Source organism: Psammomys obesus, unplaced genomic scaffold, assembly GCF_907164565.1.
Source record: "Psammomys obesus unplaced genomic scaffold, mPsaObe1.curated_primary_1811, whole genome shotgun sequence".
Classification (NCBI taxonomy): Eukaryota; Metazoa; Chordata; class Mammalia; order Rodentia; family Muridae; genus Psammomys; species Psammomys obesus.
The window spans coordinates 22,534,885-22,561,188 of record NW_026592890.1 but is presented as its reverse complement, the minus strand read 5'-3'; the positions used below and the strand labels follow the sequence as shown (position 1 = coordinate 22,561,188).

Here is a 26,304-nt window from a genome sequence, read left to right as displayed (position 1 = left end):
AAGCAGAAAAAGGAGATTTATTTAATGGCCACATTGGGAAGAGGGAAACAGAGCCAGCAAACATCCAAAGTCTATCTTCTGAAGCCTGGGTTCTGATCAAATTTTAAACAGAGTCAAGGATATGCACGTCTCAGCAGTCCAGTCAAGGTGTGGCCCTGCCTGCCCTGCCCATCATTGTCTGCAACTGTGTGAAACTCTTTCTGGGAGACAAGTTTCCCCTCTGGCTGGCCTTTTTCTTCTCCCATCTTGAGAATGCTGGATAAATTCTCATTTCTTTGGGGTCCATTGTTTTGGCAGTCTGATAGATTGAATGACAGTCTCCCCTTGTACCTCCTTAATCACTCACTCACTCTCTCTTTTGAGGCAGTGTCTCTCTATGTAGCCCTGGATGTCCTGGAACTGGCTGTGTAGATCAGGCTGTCCTCGAACTCACAGAGATCCACCTGCCTTTGCTTCCCGAGTGATGGGATTAAAGGTGTGTGCCACCACACCTGGCTACACAAGTGTCTCTTGGGAATATTTTTGTCTGCCAACCTGGTTACACTTACACCTGCGGATGCTCAGTATTGAACTCAGGCTGTAAGGCTTAGTGGCCCATAATGCATCTTGCTGATCCTTATTAAAGAAATTGTAGCATAATGAGACCAGTTTTGTGAGTGCAGGGCCAGCCACATAGTAGGCTATCAACAAGCATTCATGCCAGGAATGCACCAGCTGATACAGAATGAAATCTCAGCTGTTTTTATTCTGCTTTTGTGAGCTTGTGGGTCTGTTTCCCATTGTGTTTATCGTGATTTTATACTTTCATTTAGTTAACTGAAGTTTTCCAAAACCTCTATGTCACCAGTAGTTTGTTCAGCATTGTATCAGCTGCTCTAAATTAAAGGTGAAGATTATCAATTTGCTGGGGTTTTGCTGCACCTGTCCTGTTGGTCGTGCCATTTCTGCCTGCTGTCCCTCTGAGCCAGAACTTCTAGCTCAGTAGAACAGATTGTCATCCCTCCCGCAGACACACATGGCCTTACTCGCCTGGCAGCACTGAAAAGCCCCCTCCAGAACTTCTGTGAGTTAGTGGTGTTTATGGCAGTAGCCTTTCATCAGTGTCTGCATTAAACCTGGTAGGATGGAATCGGAGCGCCTTCTTTCATGGACTCCAGCAATGACTGTATCAGAGCCACTCATTTATATTAATCAGTATGCAGAACAGGGCTCATCTGGGCTCATCTGCCCAGCTGGTAGCTGAGGAGACTTCACCTTCAGTATTTGGCCACAGTTACTGCTGCCTGTATTCTGCAGAGGTCACTGCCTGAGTGAGACTGCCAGCCTGGAGGCTCTGGCCTGGGGGAACAGAATCCACCTGGAACAAGACAAGGAGTTGGAACCCAGTTTGTAAATGATAAAGAACCTTACAAGCAGTAGATCGTGCCGTCAGTCTCTATGGGAGAACGCCTTTCTTTATCCAGGCCTCACAGCCTCACTTTGATAATGAAAAATCTTTAACTTACTCTCTCATGTGCCCTGTGCTTCGTTTGTGCTCTGATACCCTAAGCCTCCTCTATCTCTGCTTGCTTGCTGGCTGGCTTCCTTCCTTCTTTTTCTTAGGATGTCTTTATTTTATTTTCTCTGTACCACATGTGTGGCTGATGCTCCTAGAGGCCAGAAGAGAATGTTGGATCCCTGGAGCAGGAGTTGCAGGTGGTTATGTTGCCACGGACCTAGCCAAACCTAGGTCCTCTGCAAGAGCCACAAGTCCTCTTAACCATTTCTCCAGCCCCCTTGTTATCTCTACTTCTGTATTTTCCTGATAATATGGATGGCCTGTATTTATGCTGAAACCTTATTTTCTTCTTCCTAAAATGTTTGAAAGGCAGGCCAATGCATGACTTTAATCCCAACACTCAGGAGGCAGAGGCAAGTGGATCTCTGAGTTCCAGGACAGCTGGGCTACGTAGACCCTGTCAAAAAAAAAAAAAAAAAAAAAAAAGGAAGGAAGGAAGGAAGGAAATGACAATGAAAATTTACTACCGTATTTGTTTGTTTTTGAAACGTAGCCCAAGCTAGCCTATAAATCCCCTAAAATGACCTTAACCTTGTGCTCTCCTTGCTTCTGCTTCCAAGTGCAAGGGTTACCTATGTACCACCTCTTCTTAAACATAGTGCCTTTGCATGCTAGCCAAGCGCTGAGCTACATTCCCAGTCTGAAAATTGTACTTTTCCCCTAGAGTATTTTTGCCCTTGCTTCTGTTTTTCAAGTAAGAGCATTTAGGAGTGCAGTGAACTTGTGTGTGATTAATGCCATCCGCCTGGCACACAGGCACACACTTGTTTCTTTTGCTAGCAGCTGTGAAGAATAGTAAAGGCTGAAGTGTTCTGTATTCATACACCTCTAGAAAGAATGATGGGTTTCATCTTGCTTTGTTATTCTACATTGTCATGAATGTAGTAAAAAAATAAATAAAAAATGAAAAAAAAAGTCACTAAAAATGACCTTTTAAGGGCCAGCAAGATGGCTCAGTAGGTAAAAGTACTTGCTTTACACATCCTGTGACCTGAGGTTAACCCCTTGAACCCAAATGGGAGGAGAGGGCTAACTCAACAATATTTTCTTCTAGCCTTCACACACAAACTATAGCACGAGTTCACACACACACACATCATAGACACACACACAGTAAATTTTTCTGCATGTAGGTCTCTGCACCACAAGCAAGCCTGGTACTGCAAAGGATAAAAAAGGAGTGTCAGATACTCTAGACAGTCGTGAGCTGCCATGTGAGAGCTAAGAATCAAACTCGGGTCCTCTGGAAGAGCAGCCGGGCCCCTTTACCACTGATTCCTCTCTCCAGCCCCACATGACAGCCCTTTCACATTAAATTAAGTTCACCTATATTACCTTATCACATGAGCTCTGCCTGTTGAGCTTAACTGGAGCCACACTAGCTTATATTTATCCTTTTTCCCTAAAGATTTAGTTATATTTTGCTCTAGCTTCTAATTCAGAGTGCTCTGGTACACTGGCTAAGCATCCTTCGCATTCTTGAGCCCGATTCATCTGTCAGCTGCACACTGACAGGATGCCCGAATCACATTTATTGAGAACGGCACAACTTGTCTACACAGAATACTTACCACCATTTACTGATCTTATTTTGGCTAGTCTAGAGACTATTGACTGACAATGTTCTGTAAATCAGTTTATGGACATAATTCAGCTTGAAGCCTCTCGGGGAATAAAAACAGAATATGCTGGCTGGGAGGGGAAAAACTTATCCTTTCACCCAATTACAAAAGCAGGACAATAAAAAGGGGATAGGATTATAGTATGTGATCTGCTTAAGCAGTTATAAATTTAGCCTTTATAAAAATGAGTAATTCAGAAAGGTTGGAAATTTTTAATTAAAAGTTTTCTAGTCTCTATCATTTTACATTATCATTTTCCCTTTTTGTTTTTCCTTTCAGACTTGTTCTTTGTGTATAAAAGCCAAATAGACTGACCTCATTTTGCTTTAAAAATACCTCTGTTTTATAAGCAGCCTTTTTTCTTTAGGAATATTTTATAGATATCTTTGTATAACAATGCAAGGACCTTTTTTCCTGGGGAGGAGGATTGATTGCTTTTCTCTTATCACTTTCTGCTTTTCTCAATTTCTATTATGATTTTTTAACTTTTTGTCAGTCATTTCTGAATTTCACATCATGCACTCCAAGTCTGCTCATTCCCCATCCCTCCATATCTTGCAATCTCCTTTCCAAAAGAAAACAAAAAACTAAAATAATAAAAAATCACCTCGCTGTGGAAGCTGCAGTGTGTTTTATGTGTGACACATTATACCCTTTTGTCTACACATCTTTACTTACAAATGTTCATTGCAATGACTCGTTGGTCTGGCTTAAGGCCTCTGGCTTCTGCTGCACCATCAATATTGGATCTACACCTGGACTGCTCTTGGGTAGCCTATTGTTGCCCTGTGTCAAGGAGATCCTGCAGCTTTGGATCTGCAGGCCTCCAGCAGTTCACAGACAGGGTAGATGTTGGGTGGGTGACATCAAGGCCCTGGATCTGGGTCTGGGTGGTAGCTGGTTGGCTGCACTCATGCCATCAAGGCCAGCTTTTCCACACCTAGGCCACAAGGGTCAGCATTTCCATGCTGTCCAGGCGAGGGGTGGGGCCAGCTCTCCCTAGTGCTATAGCCAGTGAGGGACAGGGCGAGCTCTGCCTAACCCAGAGACATCAACCTGGCCCTAGGCCGCAGCCCAGACCAGGGATGTCTGCATGGCTTTTGGTGGTAGCATAAGCCACAGATATCAGCATAGACCCTTGCTACTGCGGGGCCACAGACTCACTCATGGCCCTCAGCAGCAGCACAGGCCAGAACACCATGGCCTCAGGTGGAAGTGCAAGCTACTCGCCTCAGACTGGTCCTCGCTACCCTCATGTTTCCAATTCCTTCCCTCTTCATAGTGCACAACCTTTCCACTTCTCTCTATCTCCCGCCTTTCCACTGTATTAGTATACCTCATTGTAGAGGTACCCAGCCACCACTGCATGGTGGCTGGCGTGGCTTTGGGTGTCTTCCATGCACAGGCCCACCTCTGTGTGGCAGCAGGCATGCCTCTAGGTTTCAGTTTTTATGAAGACAATATAGTTTCAGGAATCAGAACTCAGCATTTTTATCTCTTGCTTTGGTCTGGTTTGGGTTTTCTCATGGCACCCAGTCTCGTGCACGCTAAGCAAGCCCTCTGGCTCTAAGCTGCATGCCCAGTCAAGCCATGTGATCCTCAGGTGGCTCAACTACCACCTCTTTGTCAGCTCTCTAGATAGGCCATCAGTTATAATAATATTTTTCAATAGAAACGGTTTTATCATCATTCTCCTTGCCTGAGAACCAAGAGAGATGAGTCCATAAAACTTCACAGAGAAAGAAATCAGCAGAATTCAGATAGCAGTCCCATCTACTCGGGAGTCTGAAGCAGGAAGGAGGATCAGGCCTGCCTCAGTAACTTAATGAGACCCTTCCTCAAGATAAAGTGAAAGAAAGGCTTGAATGTAGCTCAGCCCTGAATCAACCCCTAGGAGCACCAAAAAGAAAAGAAGAAATCGTCACAGGGGATAAGATCCATGACAAGCTGATAAATGAAAATATAGCATAAGGGAACCAAATCTAAACAAGGATGATACCAGTAGGCATGCTAAGTGGAAGGAGGAGACTACACAGAACCCCAACCCTAGAAAAAAGAACACGCAACTTAGGACTGCTGAGAATGGAAGAAATCCTCCTTAGGTAGAGCTCACCCCAACAACTGCTTATTCATTATGTGGATGGCCTTGAAATTATATACACACAACATTATATAAGCTTAGCAAGTTATAGTTACATTTTTAAATAAAAATAATATACATTTAAATAAAAAGAAGCCATGAAGCTGGACAGTTGGGGTGCACACCTTTAATCCCAGCACTTGGGAGGCAGAGGTAGGTGGATCTATGAGTTCTGAGTTTGAGGCTGGCCTGGTCTACAGAGCAAGTTCCAGGATAGCTAAGAGTACACAGAGAAACCCTGTCTCAAAAAACCAAAAAAAAAAAAAAAAAAAAAGAAGAAGAAGAAGAAGAAGAAGAAGAAGAAGAAGAAGAAGAAGAAGAAAGAAAGAAAAGAAAAAAAGAGGCCATGAATTTGAGAGACAGCAAGGAGGTGGTGGGGGCAAGAGGCCGGAAGGAAGAAAGGGAAAGGGAAATAATACATTATAATTTCAAAAAATAAAAAATTATAAAAATGAAGTAATTTAAACCCTCAAAAATATATACTTAGGGCTGATGGCATTATTTGGGGTCATTCCGGAAATGGGGCTTAACTAAAGGACATAGGTGATTTCATTAGCTCCTTAGGGGTCTGTTATCCCCGGCTGCTTCCTGACTACTGTGATATAAGTGCTGTGTTCTGCTACTGTAAGACCTGGGGTCTCACAGCTCAGGAGTTCTAGATCACGCCCTTCCCAGAAACTCCCACAGACCACGGCCTCATTGCAAAAGCAAGAGGTTTATTAACCATTGCGCAATGGGGTTACCCCTGCCGGCCAGCAAAGAGTGGCACCAGAAGACAAAAAACCTTTAGGTTTTGTTTGTTTGTTTGTTTGTTTTTAAATTTTTTTTATTAATTACACTTTATTCATTTTGTATCCCCCCATAAGCTCCTCCCTCCTCCCCTCCCAATCCCACCCTCCCTCCCCTTTCTGCATGCATGTCACTCCCCAAGTCCACTGATAGGGGAGGTTCTCCTCTCCTTTCTGATCTTAGTCTATCAGTTCTCATCAAAAGTGGCTGCATTGTCCTCTACCGTGGCCTGGTAAGGCTGCTCCCCCCTTAGGGGGAGGTGATCAAAGAGCAGGCCGATCAGATTATGTCAGAGGCAGTCCCTCTTTCCATTACTATGTAACCCACTTGGACACTGAACTGCCATGGGCTACATCTGTGCAGGGGTTCTGGGTTATCTCCACGAATAGTCCTTGGTTGGAGTATGAGTCTCTGGGAAGTTCCCTATGTTCAAATTATCTTGTTCTGTTGCTCTGCTTGTGGAGTTCCGGTCCCCTCCAGCTCTTACTATTTCCCACTTCTTACATAAAATTCCATTCACTCTGCCCATCAGTTGTCCATCAGGCTCAGCATCTGCTTTGATAGTCTATACTGCAGAGGCCCTCTGTGGCAGGTTCCAAGGTTGTTTCCTGTTTTCTTCTGGGTTTCAGAGGCCCTCTGTAGCAGGTTCCGAGGTTGTTTCCTATTTTCTTTTTCTTCTGATGTCCATCCTCTTTGCCTTTCAGGATGGGGATTGAACATTTTAGTTAGGTTTTTAAAAGAAAAATTGCGGGAAATTTGAAGTTGCAGTTTTGGCAATTTAGGATTGGATGAGGAAATTATAAAGTAAGATAATTGGTTAGTCTTAGGTGTTCAAGCTTGGCCAGTCATGCCAAGTGTGGATGCAGCTGCAATTGAAGGTGGGGGTAGTTAGCTCATCCTTAAAGATTAGGGGCTTCGGACTTTTGGCTGGATGTCAGGAGCTACTCAGAAGTCTGGGTTGGTTGCTAAGAAACACTATCTCAAAGACAAGGGTCTGGTCCTTCTTTTTGCTGAGTGAAGGTCATTGCTTGCTCACTTTTTTTCTATCTGTCCTCACAGATAGGGTCACATTTTTCCATTCTCTGGAAAGGTACTAAGAGGCTTTAGCTTAACCTGAACCTAAAACTCAAAACTATAGGCTTTAGAAGACATACAGGTTACAAAGTTAGTCTAGCCCTTTCACTACATGCTCCCACACCTATGGTTTTCTTACACAGAACTAGACCCTCTGAAACCCAGAGTCCAGATAGCTCTCTCCTTCCTGATGCTGTTTCTAACAATTATTTTGCTTCATAGCAATACAAAAGTCACTAGTGTCTTGCCTGATTATAAATGCTGAGATTTATGGGTTTTATTTTTTTGGGTGTTTTGGGATTTGTGTTGTGTGTGCTGGGTTTTTGTTTGGTTGGTTGGTTTTTGTGTTTTTGTTTGGTTTTGTTTTGAGACAGGTTTTCTCTGTGTAGAAACCTTGTGTAGGGTTTTTCTGGAACTCCATCTGTAGACCAGGCTGGCCTTGAACCCTCTGCCTCCCAAGTGCTGGGATTAAAGGTGTGTACCACCATGTCTGGCTGAGATTTGTATTACTAATAGAAATTTTGAGCCACAGAGAACCTTAACAAACCAATTTTGGAACCTGCCTTCATCTTATATTTGAAGGAAACAGAACTCAGAATTGATCCACTTCAAGTCTCATAGCAGAAATGTGTAGCAAGCCCCGAAACAGCATGAAGATCCTCTCATTCTTGGTATCTGCTTTATTCTCTTGCATTTGCCTTTCCATCACGCTTCTAGTTGAGATACTCTGCTTTCCCCTTGGCCTGAAGAACAAAGACCTTGAATTTTATTCTTGTCTAGCGCACCAGGCAGCCTGGCGACAAAGTGTCAGGAGGTTTGGCTTTTAGGTCCTAGACTGTGCTCTGGGTGCTGTTGTCTTTACTAGCTCTTAAAGTTTTTTCAATTATGTACAGACAACCACTTATAAAATTACAACTCCCTTATCAAATTACATATTAAATCACACACATACACATACACACAGTGCTTATGTTGCAGTTGGAGAGTGTTAAGTTGGGGCGGGAGACATGGCCCAGTGGTTAAGAGCATTTGCTGTTCTTGTAGAGCATCTAGATTCGGTTCCCAGCACCTACACGAGGCAGCTCTGAGCTGCTTGTAACAACAGTCACAGGGGACCCTCTTCTATCCTCCAGGGACACCTGTAAGTATGTGGGGCACATACAAACAAGCAGATATACACACATACACGTAAATATATATGTTTGAAAGAGTCTGAGCCAGGCATGCCTATAATTTCAGCACTCCAAAGGCAGAGGCAGTCAGATCTGTAAGTTCAAGACCAGCCTAGCCTATATACCGAGTTCTAGCCAGCGCTGCCTCTGTCTCAAAAAAATAAAATAAGAAAACAAACAAACAAATGTTAAATGAATTTACTGCATTATAAAGGAGTTCTGTATAAATATTTGCAGTTTTAAAGAAGGATGAAAATTATCATTCTTTGATATGATTATTTAAATTAATATTCTAGGCTATGAAAGGCATTTATTTGTGTGGATTAGCTTATGGCACAATCAACTCCTTTAGGCTGTTCCTGTTCTTCATGCTATCCCTTCCTCTGTTTGCTTCTCCTTTCTGGTTGCCACAGTTATAGAGATCTGCGTTCAAACACAGGCATATATAAGTACAGGTCATTTATAAACTGTGAACATACTAAGAGAAAAAGGGTCAGGACAAATGTTTTGTTGCTTCTGTCCCATCTGGAATTTCAGGGGGTAAAGGAAACCTGGGTTATCCAGAACCAGATCTTCTGTTAAAAGTTCACGCCATCATTTTGACATTTTACGTTGGACTTTCTCTTTGAAATTCCCTCTTCACATTACCAGTGCCAGTCTCAGAGCCCCGACTGCTTCAAAACCATAACATCTCAGAGTGAGTGATTGATCTGTATTATGTGTCCAGCCACCAGGGAGATCTTGGGATGTTGCTTGTATAAACTGTAATCCAATCTGATTCTGTGCATTTGGTTTCAGTCTTTCATAGACCTATTGGCGACATTCAATCCTTCTGGATTTGGAATAGGGCTTATCTGATACTTTCAGGAAAAAAAACATCCATTCATTTTTCTCTCTTTCCCACTTAAATAACTCAGTACGTCTAGTAGTATTGTAGTATCACTGTGCTTCCAGTTCCTCTGTAGCTGTATTGCTACAATATTTCTTAAGTATTTAGTTACTTAAAGGAAAATGTGATATGAAGAAGGAAGAAAAAAAAAAAAACTATGGGTCTTACAAAATTAGCTCCTGTGCAGATCTAGGAAAAAAATATGCCCTTAATCAGTAAAATTTCCATATCAGCAGCAGTTTGCAGTGTGAATGTAAAAAGAGGTAAATGTTCATGTGTTAAAATTTTAAAGTAAGTCTTTCTTCAAATCGATGTCATTTGCCTTTAAGAACAAGCTTATTAAATACAAGATACCTGAGATTAAAGTATCTTCATGTTTGAGTGTGTATCCCTTGATGTCCTTCAGTTACAGCAATGAAACAAAATCCTTGAATTCAATCAAAACTGAACTAAACTTTAGGAAACCAAGAGTAGAGCTCAGAGACAGACTCCATAACATAGGGGGCTAAACACGTGTGAAGACTGTAAGGAGAGCATGAGCTGCCTTGGGGAACTCCCCTTCGAAATGGCTGCCTTGAACATTGCCAGTTAACTAGCTGCTTTATTCTCTTGAATTAAGATGTTTCATGTAAGCCATCACAAAGAGAACATTTACTGTTTTCTGCTTGTTTCACATCGTGAAATAAACTTAACGCTTTTGATTTTGCTTGTTTTTTTTTTTCAATAATTCTATCACAATTTTCAGTGTTTATTGTATATTTGACCCAGGGACCCTATACCAAATATGTCCATAGTACATTTTCTACTGTTGTTGGTGTGACTAGTAGGCCCCAAGACCTTAGCTCAACTGACTCTGTGATGGAAGTCCTGTTCAGGCTGTGGAAGGCAAGATGTGGGCAGCACCACCTGCCAAAAGTAAAACAGAGGCCTAATCCATCAAATTCATAGTTCATGGAAGGTCTGTGAATGCGCGAACCTTCTTTTTTGGCTTCTGTAGTTCCACTTTTGGCTAAATTTTCTTGTTAACTGAAATATGTCAACCCAGAACATGGTTTTTGTGCTTAAACGTTCACCCTGGGAAAGGCTTGGGTCTGCACTGGGATCCCAAACACCCAGAGTAGTCAGCTAATAAAGACATTCTTTTGGCTTAACCCCGTGTCCCAGCAGTCTTCTCTGGTGAGTACTCCACAACAGTTGGGTTTTTCTGAGACAGGGTCTTTGTATGTAGTCCTGGCTGTTTTGGAATTTGCTGTGTAAACCAGGCTGGCCTAGAACTCACAGAGATCTGCCCGCCTTTGCGTGGGGAGGGACTATGATGTAAAAAGTGCACTGCCACATCCGGTTCTGTGGTAGATTTTAAGTACAGTAGAACAAATGCATTTGAAAGGTGAGCCATTTTCTTACTGTTGTGTGTTCTTTCTGTATTAGGTATGAAAATTAGCATTGTAATGGCTCCCAGAATGGAAGTACTGGAAAGGTGTCCATTTGACAGAAATGAACATGCAGAAAATAGAGTTAATAGTTCATTCATCATCTGAGATTTAAGGTTATGTTCAAAATGGTTGTCACTGGATTTTCATGTAGGTTGGTGAAATACTATGCTTGTAAGATTTTCTTTTTGCTTGAATTATGACTAAGAAAAAATTGGATCGCAGCTTTAATATCCAGGTGGGCAATCCATTTGCCAGAATCTTTGCAGATAACTCTGATTTTTCTGTCAAACACAAATCCTGCGTTGTAACTAAATGGAGCTACACCTTTGAATTGTTCTTTCAGCTTTGTTTTGTTTTGTTTTGTTTTTTCCTCTTGTCTTTTTAGGTTGTGGAACTTTTAGCAAGTGCTCTTATGGACTTGGTGCAAGGGGTCTACCGGGAAAACTCTGCTTCCACCAAGGTACAGAATTGCAAACTTGCTGTAAATTGTGAAGGCTCAAAGCAGTGCTACAGAGCGAGGGTGGAGAGCAAGCATTTCATTCTTATTCTGTGGTTAACTGTACATGTCTCTCTCTCTCTCTCTCAATCTCTCTCAATTAGTATTTTGGCTACAAATTCATGGCCATCCGCGCAGCACACAGCAGCTTTAGCCAGTTAAAGCAACCTCTGCTCCTCTGGCTGGAATCTCAATCTGTTCAGTGTGCAGCAGCTGGGCAGACACCAGGGCACTGCTGGCTGGCAGGTAGCACAGGCATAAGGCTGTGGCAGGAAGGACCGCGCATGCAGAGGGTCTGGGCCAGCCTCTCCCCAGAGAAAGAGGGCTCTGTGTCAGACAGTGAGCTTGAGCATGGCTTTCAGGGAGGGTGGGGACGGGAGCAGGAGCGAAATACCTTTTATGCCCAAGGTCCAGAACTTATTGCATTATTAGCGACTCTGTGACAGAAGCCAGGACAGCTGCACAGTTGGATTGTTTTGATTAATTTTATAGGTTTAGAATTAGGGCTTTTTGACTCATTTAACAGGTCATCTCAAGAAAGGTGAGGTTTTATTTCCTTAGAATGCAGTTAGTTCAGGTCAGTGGGAGATTGCTAGGAAGTGCATGCCTCATTGCCCACCACCTCATTGACGGTGATATCTATTGTAGGAAGGCATTTCTCTCAACGTCTCATTATTCTAACTTCCCTAACTCCTGCGTTAGCAAGATCGCTCTGACGGCAAATAAGAACAAACACGCACATGTGCACATCCTAAGCATTGACAGGAAACAGAAAGGCAAGCGTTACTAAAAGTGAAACAGGGAGGAGCAACTTAGATAAAAAAGAAAATTAAATCTCAAGTATAACTCAGGAACTCCAGAAGGTTACAACAGTGGTTAGTGAAAGGTGAAGAATTTTGTTACCTTGGACATCTGCTGGCATTTGACTCAGGGAAACACTGTCTCCAAGAGGCGTATCTGACCTCACCTAAGCAGTATGTCGGTGTGTGGGGACCTCACAAGATGTAGGCCACAGTGAGCCCTGTTTGCAAGACTTTTCAGAGACAAGAGTGGCTCTCTATGTGACTGGAGGTTATATCAAGTGGTGGAGGGGTGATTTGTGCTCCGGCGCTACTCACCGAACGTCCTCTTGCACGTGATATGAAGATGAGGGCGGCTAAGCAAGTGACGCTGTAAGTGATTTGCCTGCTTCTTCATTTGATCGTCACAAAAGTCCTGAGAGGGGGAGTGTTGCTCCCATTTTGAGATATGGAAATGGAGGTTTAGAGAAGACTGAGTGCTCTGTCTAGTTTACACAACTTAAAACCCTATGCAAGCCTTAGCCTCTTCTTCCACTTGTACTCCGCCCTAACAACCCGTGATTTGGTAGCTCCCACTAGCCGAGCCTAGGTTCTCCGTAAGTAATTACCATGTAACCTGTTGATGTAGTTGAGGCAGTGTTCTCACCTGGGCTGTTTGTGAGGTAGTCAACCAAATCCCTCACAAGGGACTCATTACTTACTAATATCTGTGAATTTTGATTTTGAGAGTGTTATTTGTTGAGATGAGATGTCACAATAAGTTTGTCTGGACTCAGACAGGTTGCCATGTGTTCAAGGCTAACCTGAGCTACGGGATAACATCTAGGCCCAAGACACTAAGTGGGACTGTCTCGAAAACAAAAGCAAGCAAGCACACACCGGCTAATCCTCCTGTCTCTGCCTTCCTTAGCCATCATCTTCCTACTCCAAGATCATAGATATGCACCACACACACTTAAGATCCCGAAGGGAACGTGTTATTGTTGGTTTGGTCTCTTAATTCATCTACTCTTACTGTTTGTACACTGTAATTATCCCACTTCACTAATCACTCTGTGAACATTTGCTAAGTACTCTGTCAGATGGCCTAATAGCAACAGTAATAAATTATTACACAGAATTTACCATTACATTGTTCACCTCACTTGAGGCGAAGAGGGTCACGCGTGCGGGATAGTCTCACTTTATAGAAGACAATAGTACAATTTAGAGCTGATAACAGTATCGGAGTTTAGTGACTAAAACTTATTCCTTAATATGTTTGAGGGTTAGATTTGAATTTAGGATTTTTAAAATTATATTCCAAGACCCATACCATTTTTAAAATATATAATCTGGGAAAAGAACAGAAGAAACAGCAAAGGCTTGAAGGGTTCCTGATGTAATGGGACAGCCACTGAGCAAACACCATTTGCTGAGTTTTCTCATTAGCTAATAAATTTCCCTTAAAAGAACCCATAGCAATGCTTTGTTCATCTGGGCCCCCACCTCACCAAACAAGGCTCTTTAAAGCACTTGAATCTTTTCAAAGCAGTTAAGATTCAGAAAATAGCTAAACCATCTGAAAATCAGTTATTTTTCGATAGTGGAAACAAAAAGGTACAGTTGACCACAGCAGCCATTGATACAGCCTCCATTTGCACCCCAGGCAGGTCCAATTTAAGTGAACCACATTTTCCTTCCTAACCAGAACCCGCCCCCACCCCTTCCTGAGTGAGCTTGCCATTACAGTGAAAGGCATCACTTCAGAGGCAAAAAGAGAGAGAAATCCTAGCGCACTCACACGCACACACACACCAGGCTGGCATGCTCTGGCATGACTGAGCAGTTGCCACAAGCGGAGATCATATGGGAAGTGAGGCCCATGCTGTGGTCTCTGTTGCTCAGCCTAAGCAACCTTAAGCCAATTCAGCGCCCAGAAGAATTGCTTGAGCATCGAGTAAACTGCAAACCATCTCATCTGTCCAGGGATAGGAGAACACGATAGTGCTGTTTTCTGAGTGCCAAGTTAATGCAGTACTGGAGACCTGGTAGCTCTCTATGCAGTGCTGTCTGTTGGGCTTGTGGGTGCATTAAAGCGAGAGGGAATTAGAACTGGGTGCTTTATAAATCACTTTCTCCAGAAGTTTGTACCTAGTTTCCCTAAAGTAGTAAAACACACAACTCAAATCACTAGTATTTAACAAATTACAGGTAAATTGTGATCATGGAAACATACAAAGTAACTTAGGAAATTCATCCTTTGTTCCTTTCATCAAAAAAATATTTTTGCTTTTGCATTTGCTAGCTTGCAAACCATTTCTTCCTTATAATAAAAATTACCTCCTGGACTTTTTTAAAAATGTGCATAAGAAAAATTTTACCCACTTTTTTCTATAATAGCTAATTAAAGAAACCAATTAGAAGCAAGGTTTTGGGGTACACACCTCTAATGCCAGCATTTGGGAGGTAGAGTCCAGCCTGGTCTTCAGACTTCCAGGCCAACCAGGGCTGCACAGGAAGACCCTGTCTCACAAAACTGAAAAAGAAAAGATGGGGCTGCAGACATAGCCCAATGGTTAAGAGCCCTTGCAGTTCTTTCAGAGGACCTGGACCCAATTCGTAGCAGCCGTGTTAGGCATCTCACAACCGCTCACAATCTGAGACCCTCTGGCTTCCTGGGGCACCTACCTGCATGTGTTACACATAACATAAACTCAGACAGACACACATACATATACACAAATGATAAGCTAATATGAAAAAAAGGAGGAGGAGAAGCAAAGAAAAGAAAACAATTAAGTAGAGAAGCAGTGTTTTAAGTGGTCATTTGCCATATATTTGCATTGCTAGTCCATGCTGCTTTATTACAGTTTCTAATTCTCACACCAATTCTTTTTTATAGCAAAGAATACATTTTCTTCCTCAAAACTCCCAACTATGCATAGATTAAAAAGCAAGCTGCCGTGCTGGACGGTGGTGGCTTACGCCTTTAATCTAAGTACTGGGAAGGCAGAGGAAGAAGATCTTTGTGAGTTCAAGGTTAGCCTCATCTACAGAGCAAGTTCCAGGATAGCCAAGGCTACATGGAGAAACCCTGTCTTGAAAAAAAGGGTTGTTTGTTTTTTGTTTTTGTTTTTGTTTTAATTTATATGTTCACATTACATCCAGAGCGTAGGCCCCTCCCTCCTCTCTTCCCTGTTCCATCCTCCTGAAATATAGAGTTAAAAAAAAGAAAGAAAAAGAAAACAAAAACCAAGCTGCTGTTTTGTAATAATTCAAATATAGTCAGTGAAGTGCTTTATTAGTGCTGCAAAGGGGAATTGTGCCACTCCTATACCTAACTAAACTACTACAAAGGATAAATCAAATGCTTTTGATCTTTTAACCATAGTGCTGTGTGGTTTTAAGGTAAATGCCAAGACTAGAATCTTTGTTTAAAGGCTGCAGATAAATACTGCCAGAATGCCTTATTGACCCCTGGGAGGGCCAGCACTGAGATGGAAGCCAGGGCTTCATGCACGCTAGGCTAGTGCTTTGCAAGGGTAAGCTCTGCTTATTCAGGGTGCTCATGTCTCACTATGCTTGATAAATATGTAGTTAACATTGACTTTGGATTCACAAACCACAATATCTAAACATTACAACAAGGACACATTGTCATCATTGTTTTTGTTATGACCACTTATTTCCTCATGAGTAAATTAACTACAGACTCGATAAAGATTTGAAAATGCAACCATGTGTGATGACACAGACCTGTAATGTCAACACTCAAGAGGAAGAGGAGGATTGGTTCAAGTTCAAGGCACACCTGGTCTACATAGTAAGTTCCAGGCAACCAGAGCTGCACAGTGAGACTCTGCCTCAAGGTGTAACCCAGAGCTGAAACACCAACCAGAACATCCTAGTGGAGACTACTCCAACAGTTCTGATTAAACAGAGTGAAACTCTGCAAACAGTCTGGAAGAAAATGTTCTTAGATTCCCAGCACCCACGTGGCAGCACAACCATCTGTTCCTCCAGTCTCAAGAGGTCTGATGTCCTCTTCTGGCCTCCAAGGACAAGAGGCACAAACACACACACACACACACACACAGCGAGAGCAAGGGCAAGCGAGCGAGTGAGAGAGAGAGGAGTGTGCAAAGTACAGATAAACATAAAATTTAAAAAACAATTTCTTTTAAAAATGTTTTCAAAGTATGATTTTAGTGTCTATTTAATAGTTCCTTCATAGTACTATACTGCAAATTACTGAACCATTCCACAAATTTTATGTGTTGTTTGTGTTTTAGTAGAATAACATCTTCATGCATATAACTCTGCCGTATTTCATACTGTTTGCATTTTTAAAAATCGAGAGCTAAAGGTAAAGTTCAGTGGTGAAGTACTTGTCTAGAATATGCCAAGGCCATGGTTACGCTCAGAAGCTCCCTCCCACATGCAGACCCTGGTTCTTGCTCCCAAAAACATGAATAGCTTACATATACATGTGCACTTTATTTATATAATCTAAATAGATATATAATACAGTATATTAATAGTATATTTTGTATATTATATTAATATACTTTTAGTATAGTATAATAATATAAATAGTATAAATAGAACAACAATAATTAAAGAAGAGGGATTGGGGTACACGAGAGGAGTTGGATGGAGGACACACAGAGTTGGAAATGATGTGAATACAGGACTTGTGTGAAATTTTTTAATTAATTAAGCAGCATGCCTTGCTGTCCTTAGAAAAGCCTGCTTGTGAGGTTGGCCTTCAGCTGCCAGTGGGATCGTGGATTTTCGGAGCTCTCTGCCCACCCTGAGATAAAAACAGTTCACAGTGCCTATGCTTCTTCTTTAGTTGACCTGGTTTGTGCTGAAATCCCTGCTTTCCTGGGAATCTGGAATTTTCTTGCATTTTAGGCCAAGTGTCTATACGAGCACCCCAATAAAACTCTGAGCCTGAGTCTCCAGTGATTCCAACCACTTCCGTGCACAGCTCATGCTTACTGTAGGAACACTGCATGCCCCATGGCTCTGCTGGGGTGTTCCCTTGAAAGGCTGTGCTTGGCTTCCTCAACTGCTGAGACTCCTTCCCTTTACTGCTTTTCCTTTGTGTCCTTTCACCTACTTGTGTGTGTGAGAGAGAGTGAGAGAGAGGAAGAGAGAGAGAGAGAGAAATTTTTTGAGACAAGCTCTGACTATTTAGACTGGCTGTCCTGAAACTCGTTATGTAAACCAGGCTGCCCTTGAACTCACAAAGATTCACCTGTCTTCCTCCTCTGTCTGTTATTATTTGGCCCTATACTTTGTACAGTGACTCTTCCTGGAGTTATCAAGCCTGGGGGCTTAGCACTGGGGACAGATAGCTTACTGTCTCAGATAGAACACTGTGTGCCCCACCAGAGGACTCAGGTTCGATTCCCAGAATGTACATGGAGGCTCATAGCCATCTGTGACACCTGACACAGAGGATCCAGTGCCCTCTTCTGGCCTCCACTGGCACTGCACATGTGCACAGACAAAACACTCATAACATAAAAATAAATACACCTAAAAACAAAATTTTAAACTGGGGTAGTGGGTTGGGATTGCCAACATGCCCATTTTCTGAAATCATATCTATTTCTTCTTCACTGGTTACTGTTCCCTTCATAGGACTCCTAACCACAGTGCTTATAAAGGCATGCCACTAACTCAAGCTGGTACCCAGAAAAGAAACAAGCATGGCTCCTGTCTTCAAACAGGCTCTGCTCATTCATGTTGGCTTGACCCCAGACCCAAAACATAAGAGTGTCTAACCTAACTCTCTGGAGAAAGAGCTGGTTAATTAACAGTCACTGACGTTGTAGAGATCCAGTCTGGCTTTCACAGCACAGTTCATATTTTATATATTAGTCATAGATTTGGTCTTATTCTTTTATTTGCTTGTGTTTATACTTCTCTTCGTTTGGCTGTTAGGTAGCTTCTGAGTCAAATAGAAAAACAAGGATATTGAGTCCACTAGACATCATAGGTTCTCTGCCTGTCTGCAGAGCTCTATGTCACTGTCCAGAACATGATAAGATGATTGTCCTCATGGAGAAAATGACAGGAGGGAAATGTAAACAAGAGCTGAAATCAAGGTGGGAAAATTAGAAAAGCCTTCAGAGGATCTGCAGCTTGAGGCAGACATTGAAGGGTGGGAAGAAGTGTGTAGAATGGAAGGCAGTTTAGGCAGAGGAATGACGTGATGAAATAAAACATTTGAGATCAGCAAGAAATGTTTGCTTCTTTTATGTAACAATAAAGAATTAGTGAAAAATAACGCTACAGCCTTGAACCAGCTCTCCAGAGGCAGAGGCAGGTAGATCTTTGAGTTTGAGGCCAGCCAGGGCTACATAGTGAGACATTATCTTTAAAAAAAATAAAGAAGTAAATAAAACAAATCAGACACAAAAGAAACCCTGCAGGGAAGGTTCCTGAAAATGGTGGAAGATCTGTAATGCTGGGCAGACTTACAGCTGACACCATGTTTAGATGTTAAAGGTGGATAAACAGGGGATTATGACATGGGCAGGGTAATCTGTGTCAGAAGTCAAGAGAGGTTTTTAGAGTGGACCACAAAAAGGAATCGCTGGGATTGTTCCGCATTGACATTCTTGCCTTCATTGGCAGACCCCCTTCTCTCTCCTCTATTCATGTTGCCTGTGAATCTGGACGTAGAACTCTTAGCTCCCTCTCCAGCCTGGGTGCCGCCACACTCTGTGCCATGAGGATAGTGGACTAGCCCTCTGAAACTGTGGGCCAGTTCCACACAGCAGGCGCTCAAATGTCATGTGAAATGCTTTCTTTTATACGAGGCAGGCTCATCTACAGAGTGAGTTCTAGAACATCCAGGGTGAGAGAGAGAAACCCTATCTCGAAAAACCAAAAACTTAAATACTATATGTATGTATGTATGGATGGATGGATGGATGTATGGATGGATGCATGTACGCACACATGTGTATATATGTGTATGTGTGAGAGTGTGTGTGTGAGTGTGTGTGTGTGTGTGTGTGTGTGTGTGTGTGTGTATACTCTCATTTCACTCTCTTGTAGAACATAACATTTCTTGTCTTTCATGAAAGGCACACTAGGACCACCCAACTGAGCCATCCTGCATTTCTGACATACAGAAACGGAATCACAGTGAAAGTTTTTTAGCCACAAGGTTTGATGTGTTTTTTATGTGGTGATAGATAACGAACGTATACGGCCACACAACTGTAATGCCTTCCCATTAGGGAAATATACTGGGGTGTGTTTTCACATGCTTTAGCTCTGGATCCAGATACTCTGTCTTGCTTTAGCTAACAAACAGCCTTCTTGGGCCTCTAGTGCCATATGAGTAAGGCATGGCCTGGATAAGCTGCCAGTCCAGAAAGAGACTGGAGTAGAAGCTTGCTTTGTCACTTGTGCTGGCTTCAAATTTGTAATCCTTCTGCCTCAGCTTCCCTTGTGGAGGGACTACAGGTGTCTACCCCATGCAACTGTAAATCCACTGGACTCAGGGTCACTTTACAGTAGTAAACGTCACATCTGTGTGGATCTGGGAGGCTAGCCCATATCTGTCGTTAGGAAGCTAGTTTGAGTTTAACCAGTGGCTACCAGCTTAAAGACCCATCTCTGCCTTCCAAGGATAGGAGCCATTGAGCATGTTCAGTATGAACTGTCCCCAGCCTATAGAGAATAGAATTAGCACTTAGAGGTCCAGGAACACTATGGCAAGCAAGATTTTGAAGCATTGGTAGCATTTAACAAATGTTTTCTTAGTTTGTTAATCCTCTTGCTAAAAATAAATAAATCTACAGAATCCTACAGCGAGAGCTGTTAGGTAACCTCCACTCCCTCCAGTGCCATGATCCACACAGGTTTGGGTCCTAGGACTCTGGGTAGATTTTATAGATGAGCAGTTCCAGGGTACAGGTATCCAGGAAGAGTTTCTCGTCTTTGTACACTCTCGTTAACTGTCCATAAACATTCAGATGCCTGAGAAGAGTTTTGCCATCCTCCTGAGAATGAGCCATCTGGGTAATGGCCAGTGTCCCGTGGATGCAAGGCTTTGAAGTCCTCAACCTGGCCCTGCCCGTGTCAGCAATATACATTTCTCAAGGCTTCTTACACATTTCACACTCCAGCACCAGCCTTCAGCTTTGCAGTCAGTCCCCTGCCCGACAACTTTCCTCATGCCTGAATCCTTGCTGCTTTCACTGTGGGGTCTCTACTTCTGTGCTGGCTATGTCTCGTGTCTGCTCCTTTCTGTATGCTAAAGAATCACGAATCAGGCCAAAGCCGGGAAGTCTTGCCATTATCAGTGTGGATTCTAAAGCTACCTACAAAGATAATATTGTGCTTTTGTGCTTTTTAGTGAGATTTTTTTCCCCAAATTTTTTTTAGGTATCATTGTTTCCCAGGATGAAGGACATGGGTGATCATTGAAGTAGTCACTTGATTATAAACTTCGTGGCCTAAGTAGTTAGCATGTTGTTCATGACAGCAGTCCATGTTTGGCAGGCAGGGAGGCCCACAGTGTTTTACATGGAGGCATTATTGTGCCTGTGTGCAGACAGAAGCACTGAGTGCTAGAGATGAGGAATCCGGGGCTTTGCAAATTGTGCCCATAAAAAATGGAAGAAAGACTGGGGCCAGGCTGCAGATTAGAAAGAGAAGGAGTTCAGTTTTCTTTGAAAGCAAATATGTATATGTTTTAACGAATAGTTTAAAGGAAAATGTGTATTTTAAGAGGTTTAGAAGTAAAGCGGTGAGCATTAAGACACTCTGGGGTGTCTTTCCCTGGTCTGTTTACTCACAACTTGCCCCTCATATTATACCCAAGACATATATTAATGAACTTGTAAATGTGTCCTGTTGTGTTTTATTGTTTGCTGGGCATCTGTTCAAGCTTATATCACAAGGCCAAGATGTTGAAGAGTCTCATAGTGGTAATGACAATAATACCTATAATTTTACTAGCATCCTTTTTTTTTCAAGTAAAAACAGTTTTAAATCATTTGTTAAACATTGAATTTATTCCAAATTGAAGGCAAATGAGAGTAACTTAAGATGGCTTGTTTTCTAGTTATAAAATACACTCACAAGTTACATATGAGAGACCCACAGAATTTAAAAGAATTTTTTAAAAATCAGTAGATATCTAGCACCACATTTAAAAAGCCAAGTATTGGCTGGGGCGATGCTCAGGGAAAAGTGTTTGCTACACACTCATGAGGACTTGAGACCTCCCAGCAGCCTCATGAAAAGCCAGGCATGGCAGCATGGTAAGCATAAAGTGAGGTATGCTGGTGCACATCCTTAGTGCCAGCACTCAGCTGGCAGAGGCAGGCAGATCTCTGAGTTCAAGTCCAGCCTGGTCTACAGAATGGGTTTCAAGCCAGCTAGGCCTACACAGTGATATCTTGAGTAAATAAATAATTGTTTTAAAGATTTATTTTTAGGCCAGGTGTGGTGGCACACACCTTTAATCCTAGTACTCGGGAGGCAGAAGCAGGTAGATCTCTGTGAGTTGAAGGCCAGCCAGTCTACAGAGTCCAGGACAACCAGGGCTATTCCACAGAGAAACCTTGTCTCGAAAAACAAACAAAAAAAAAAGATTTATTTTTATTTTTAATTATGTCTATGTGTGTCTGTCTGTCTTTGCCTACCTGTATGAAGGTCTGTGCAGGTGAGTACTGATACTCTCGGAGGCAAAGGTGTCAGTCATCTAGAGCTGGAATTACAGGTGGTTATATGCCACCCATTGTGAGTACTAGAAATAAACTCAGGTCCTCTGGAAAAGCAGAGGCAGTGATCTATCTCTCCAGCCCCGCAAAATAGTTTTCATAAATAATAAGGTAGGGCTGGAGAGATGGCTCAGCAGTTAAGAGCACTGGCTGCTCTTCCAGAGGTCCTGAGTTCAATTCCCAGCACCCGAATGGTGACTCACATTGTCTATAAAGGGATCTGATGTCATCTTCTGGTGTGCAGGTGTACATTCAGCAAAGCCCTCATATGTTAAATAAATAGACAAACAAACAAATAAATAAGGTATATAGAAATAAAGGAAGATTCACCCAGTGCTAATCTGTAACCTATACACGCATATACACACATACATACACATGTGTGTTTATGCAAGTGTTTTGCTGCGATCAGAGAGCCAAGGAATGCCACAAAAACCACACCATGCAACAGACCTCACATGAGAGATTTTAATAGGGCGAGGGTACACAAAAGGCTGCCTCTGAGCAGGTCATGAAGGCACAGGCTTTATAAGGGGTATGGAGCATGAGCATAGAGAAATACTGAACCTGAAGTGACAGTGGAAATGTGTTATATTTGTGACTGGTGGTGACTGAACCACTGGTGCTGAGCCATCACTGCCAGGTGAGTACCTCATTCTGGAATGTGGTTGTTCTCGGTTTACCAACTATACATATGAATATATATGTGCATGTAAACCATAATATATTTTTATTTGAAGGAGCTTCAGAAACAACAAAGATGTGTTATATGAACTTATTGAAATCAAATCTCATGACCTTATATCAGATTAAACATGTAAAACAATAGTTTATCGAAGTCAACATAGATGATGAGAAGAAAACGGGCTGTTGGTGACTGAGAAGAATTAGTGTGCTCAGTGGCCTTTCAGTCAAGCACCTTCCCCTTCATAGTAGATGTGGTTAGCAAACATTTTTGTTAAATTTTGAAAGGGAATTTAACCATTTAGAAGTACTTTACATCACTGACTGACAGCTGAGCATCAAATGACCGTGTATTTGCCTGAAAGATGAACTATCACTATGAAGCATGTGACTTGTGTAATAGAATATCATTCTGAGGGGCTGGCAAGATGGCTCAGTGAGTAAGTTACCTGCCACCAAGGCTGAGAACCTAAGTTTGACTCCTGGAATCTACAGGGTGCAAAATGAGAATTGATGCTTGCAAGTTGTTCTCTAGACTACACACACACACACACACACACAGAGAGAGAGAGAGAGAGAGAGAGAGAGAGAGAATGAGAATGAATACAAACTCCCCCCAAATTAAAGAATACCATTTCTGTTTGCCTTCCATTACCATATGTATTGAGTCCCCACTTTACCTTTTTCACAAGCTTCTTCTGGTCTCTGAAGCTAACTGCTAGCTGCTGACTCAGCGTCTCCTCTTGGAGTCTCATGAGCATCTCAGGGTGAGCACTTCCAGGACCAGATATGTGATCTGTCCTAAGATCAGCAGTTCAAGGTCATCCTCTCTGACAAAAAAAAAGCTTAAGGCCAGCCTGGGGTATAAGTGACCCAATCTAAAAGAAAGAAAGAAAAGCAGGGTTAAAGGTGTAACTCAGCTAGTGGGATGCTTGCCTGGCATGCATGAAGCCTTGGGTTCCATCCCCAGCACCACGTAAACCAGGCGCAGTAAGCATGCCTGTAAGTGCAGCGCCTGGGACATAGAGGCAGAGAGAGCAGAAACTCAAAGCCGTTCTCAGCCATATACAGTTGAGCTTGAATCTCGTCTGCCCACATGAAACTCTCAAAAGCAAACAGTCAATGAAGATAACTTAGATTGGTTAAAAATGAGGGAAATCGGAAGTTTGTTTTTTTTTTTTCTTTCTTTCCTCCCATAGTCTATTTGGTGGTAGAAATCCGTGTTTTTTCCCTATGAATTTTAGAGGGATTGGGAACGTTACGGCTGGTAAAATAATCACTGAAGTGGTGCTGTGAGGCTCCAGTCACTAAGGGGTCGTTTAATGCTTTTCTGAAGCATTCTCTCTCACAGCAGCTCCTGGGACTCAGCCACCAGCAAATCATCAGTCCCACGGGAGACTGATTGGTGAGTGCATGAATATGTTACCTTGCTGTAATCAGATCCCTGATAATTCAGCTAGTCCAGCCCCAGCCAGTAGAATTATGTCCAGTTTGTGGTGCTATTTGTGAATATTGTGGTAAGTTTAGGATATGGAGCCTTGCTCAATAAAGTGGGATACTGGGGAGAAACCTTGAGCTTTTATAACCGAGCTCCACTTTCTGATCAGTCTCTATTTCCTGACTCTGAATGCAATGTGACCAGCTGGCCTCTTGCTCCTTCTGCTATGCCTTAGCCCCATAATGCATTGTGTCTCCTTGAACTGTAAGCCAAAATAAACTCCTAAGTGGCATCTTGTTGAGTATTTTGTCACAATAACAACATTAGAACATCCTTCTGACTGATTCCAAAATCTCTCTATCCTTCCCAACTAAGATCCATCAAGAAGTGTTATCTTCACAGAGCCTCATTTAAAGTCCTGACCCATGAAAATATGTGGAAATAATAAAATGACTTGTTTTTTGACACTGTTTTTTGTTATTGTTGTTGTTGTTTTGAGACAGGGTTTCTCCGTGTATCCTTGGCTGTCCTGGAACTCTCTCTCTTTCTGTAGATCAGGCTGACCTTGAACTCATAGAGGTCCACCTGCCTCCGCCTCCCAAGTACTGGGATTGAAGGCATGCATCACCACCATCCGGCTTATGCCACTGATTTAGAGGTGGGATGTAGATAACCAGAATGTAGATCTTTTCAAAAAATTTTAAGGCAAAATGTTAAAATTCTGTTTTTTAAGACCATACTGAAAGATGTGGGAAGAAGTGTATCAATGTGCCTATTAGTCACTACTCACAAAGTACCTGACAGCAACTTGAGAAAGGAAGGGTTTGCTTTGGCTCATGCTGTATCGTGGCAGGGCTGGCATGGTGGCAGGAAGATGAAGCAGCTGCTCACAGTGTGTCACAACCAGGAAGCAAAGGGGAAGGAATGCTGCTCATGTGGCCTCCTCTTACTCAGTCCAGCCATAGCCCGAACCTATGGGAAGTTCATCCACAGGCAACCAGCTTTACTGCAAAGATAGGGAGATCGCTGCAGGTTTCAGGCCAACCAGGTCTCCGTTTGTCTCAACAAACAAATGAAGTACATTAGAGATGACCGGTTTGCATCCTAAAGTGTAGAAAGAAGGAAGTTGTGTAAGTCAGCTGGGACTGCCATGCGTTTATTTTGTCACAGCCTGGGGCTTATACATGTAAAGTTCCAGGCAGTTTAACCTCTAGGGAGGGCTCTGTTCCTTGTCTGCAGACACCCTCTGTCTAGCAGTGTCCTCACACAGCAAAGAAAGACAGTTGTAGAGAGGTCTTTGGTATCTAGTAACGATTGAGGACACTAACCTTATTAGTGGGGGACCACCTGCTTATGACCTCATGTGATCTTAATTACTTCCCTGCTGCAGAGATGCCCATGCTCAGCATCATGGCATTCATCTGTAGCTGTAGTCAAGAAGAGTACCTTATTTATGCCTTCACTCCTCTACTCGGTGGCCCACAGGCTGCCTGTGGCTTTGTTCCCTACCTGCCTCATCCTCGCTTAAGCTGAACTTTTTACATGGGTCAAGGTACAATAGGAAGAAATACACTTGGCTAATCAGTAAAATGCCTTCTTGGGTTGCGTCACTTTTTACTTTTAACAACCAAAATAATAATTTTGGTCAGTGACAAGACAGTCTCAAACTTGGCTGGTCAGTACATGGCTCAGAAGCTTCTTTCTGGAAAGCCGGCTGGCAGAACGTTTGAAGAGACTTAAAATGTTCAGAGTGTTGACTGGATAATCCTAATCACAGACCGCATCTGTGGTAGGCAGCCTCCAAGATCATCAGTGAGCTCCACCTCCAGCAGTCCCTATGCTCTCCTTTCCAGGATGAGGCTAGAAAGGCATATGAAGCTCTCTTTGGCCTTGCACTTTCCCATGAGTCACTCTCTTGGGAAAATTGGTTGTCAATTTCCTGTGAGTGCGGGGGCTACAGGTGCACGCCAGCTTTTACACAGGTGTTTGGGATCTGAACCCACATCATCATACTTGTGCAGCAAGCACTTTACCTACTGAGCCACCTCCCCAGACCCTAGCAACACTTTTGAAAATTTTTCATTGCAAACATTTTCACATTTTTCTAGCTGCTTTTTTTTTTTTTAAACGATTATGTGAATGTGAAACTTCCAGATACCTTCTTTACTAGCTTTTGTCTGGCTGGGATATAAATCAAAACAATTTATCTTGTCCTATGAGATGAGGCTATTAACACACCATCCTTTCCCCCCTCACATTGCCTCAGGATTTCTGAAGACATACTCACTCATGTAATGATCTCTTTAATGTATCTCCTTAGGAGGTATTACCGCTAGGCTTAATATATATGGTTAAATTGATAGATAGATGCATGTCTATATGCGCACAGATGCATGCAGCATTCATTCTTACTCACAACCTACTTTTTCCTCTAGAGGATACTAAGGGAGCTGAAGAGATGGCTCAGCA

At 42.5% G+C, this 26,304-nt stretch overlaps 1 protein-coding gene across 2 annotated transcripts in view; it reads left to right on the top strand.

Annotated features, from left to right (window-relative positions):
* The window catches only part of Pdss2 (decaprenyl diphosphate synthase subunit 2), a 190,392-nt gene that overhangs the window by 108,566 nt on the left and 55,522 nt on the right, over positions 1-26,304 (top strand). The window contains exon 4 of one of the 2 annotated variants that reach the window (XM_055615982.1): positions 11,063-11,137. The exons of the other annotated variant lie outside the window; for it this stretch is intronic. Coding sequence (XP_055471957.1) covers positions 11,063-11,137 — 75 coding nt within the window. The remainder of the gene's footprint in view (positions 1-11,062; positions 11,138-26,304) is intronic. 2 annotated transcript variants of the gene reach the window in all.